At 71.8% G+C, this 1548-nt stretch overlaps 1 protein-coding gene across 1 annotated transcript in view; it reads right to left on the bottom strand.

The window, feature by feature from the left end:
* DPYSL5 (dihydropyrimidinase like 5) overlaps positions 1-1548 on the bottom strand; it is a 15071-nt gene that overhangs the window by 3667 nt on the left and 9856 nt on the right. The window contains exon 10 of the mRNA XM_026058671.1: positions 831-999. Within this exon, the coding sequence (XP_025914456.1) occupies positions 831-999 (169 nt within the window). The remainder of the gene's footprint in view (positions 1-830; positions 1000-1548) is intronic.

The raw sequence follows: 1548 nt of genomic DNA, 5'->3' as shown, positions 1-1548 counted from the left end.
ACAGACAGTTCCATCTGAACATGAGAAAAAACTTCTTCCCTGTGAGGATGACTGAGCACTGGAACAGGTTGCCCTGAGAGGTGGTGGAGTCTCCTTCTCTGGAGATATTCAAAACCCGCCCGGACGTGGTCCTGTGCAACATGCTCTAGGTGACCCTGCTTGAGCAGGGGGGTTGGATGTAGACAATCTCCTGAGGTCCCTTCCAACCTCAACCATTCTGTGCTTCTGTGAATGGCTGCGCCAGCATCCCCCAAGAACAGCCCCATCAGCATCCCCCGGGAACAACCACACAAGCATCTGCTGGGAACGGCCGTGCCGGTATCTGCTGGGAACGGCCGCGCCAGCATCCCCCGGGAACGGCTGCGCCAGCATCCCCATGGGTCCCCAGCCGCTCCCCGCTCCCTGTGCGGACCGTCTCCTCCGCCAGCATCCCCCGGGAACGGCCGCACCAGCATCCCCATGGGTCCCCAGCTGCTCCCCGCTCCCTGTGCGGACCGTCTCCTCCGCCAGCATCCCCCGGGAACGGCACCGCCGGCAGCCGCGCGGCTGCACCCCGCGGGCGCCGTCCCTCCGCGCAGCCCCCCCCCCGCCAGGACAGGGTGACCGCGAGCGGGCCGCGCGAGGGTGCGCGAGCACCCGTGCCTCGTGCGACGCCGGCGAGGCCCCGGGGACGGCTCCCTACTCTGCCGCGGGGCGGGAAGCGCCCCGTCCCCACGTGCGCGCGCRCGCGTGTGCATGCGCCCTGCCGCGGGGTGGCTCTGCACCCCTCCTTCGCGGGGGCCCGGCGGCCGCACGCGGCACGGGGCCCCTCGCTGCGGCCCCGCTCTTACCGGATAGGCTGAAGCTGGACTCGTGAAGGTCCCTCATGCCCCCGTGTCGCGTGGCCGGCCGGGTGGGCGTATCCGCCAGGGGCGTCCCCGTCTCTTTTTTCCCGGCATGCACGACCACGGCCACGTCCCCCAGGTACGGGGTGCGATCCACACCCCTGAGCTTTAAACTCTGCCGGAAGGGAGACAAAAGCGGAGAGCGCCGTGAGCCGAGGGGCCGGCGCTGGGGTTCGGATCGGCCGGGCGCACGGAGGCGGGGGGGGGGGGGATCCCTTTTCCTCCCGGGTTTCTAGCGGGCGCGGAGCAGGCTGCAAGCTGGGGACGGCGTTACGGCGGGGACGGGGCGCAGCCGGGGCAGGAGCGGTGCCGGGCGGGATGGAGACGCTCTGGGATGAGCCCGCGGCCGGCTCGGTCGCCCGGCACATGCGTGTGCCGGGGACGCGGGGCTGGGGGAGGCGGGTGACCGACGGCGCAGCCCCACGGCCCTGTCCCCCCCGGCGGAGCCAAGCCGACCCGTCCCCCCCAAGCAGCCAGGCGCAGGCGAGTGCTTGCAGCAGCCCATGCAGCCAAGCGATGCCCCACGGATGCACCGGCAGCCCACGCCGGGCACATCCTCCGCAGCGGAGCAGGGGCTGCCGAAAGCCGCAGGGGCACGGAGCCGTCCCGGGGATGCACCGTGGGGACAGCCCCACGGCGGGCGGCGGAGATCCTCCCCCCCCCC

Source organism: Apteryx rowi, unplaced genomic scaffold (assembly GCF_003343035.1).
Source record: "Apteryx rowi isolate R43461 unplaced genomic scaffold, aptRow1 scaffold_1498, whole genome shotgun sequence".
In the NCBI taxonomy this organism is placed as follows: Eukaryota; Metazoa; Chordata; class Aves; order Apterygiformes; family Apterygidae; genus Apteryx; species Apteryx rowi.
Note: the sequence above shows the minus strand (reverse complement) of the source record. Positions and strands in the feature narration are given on the sequence as shown.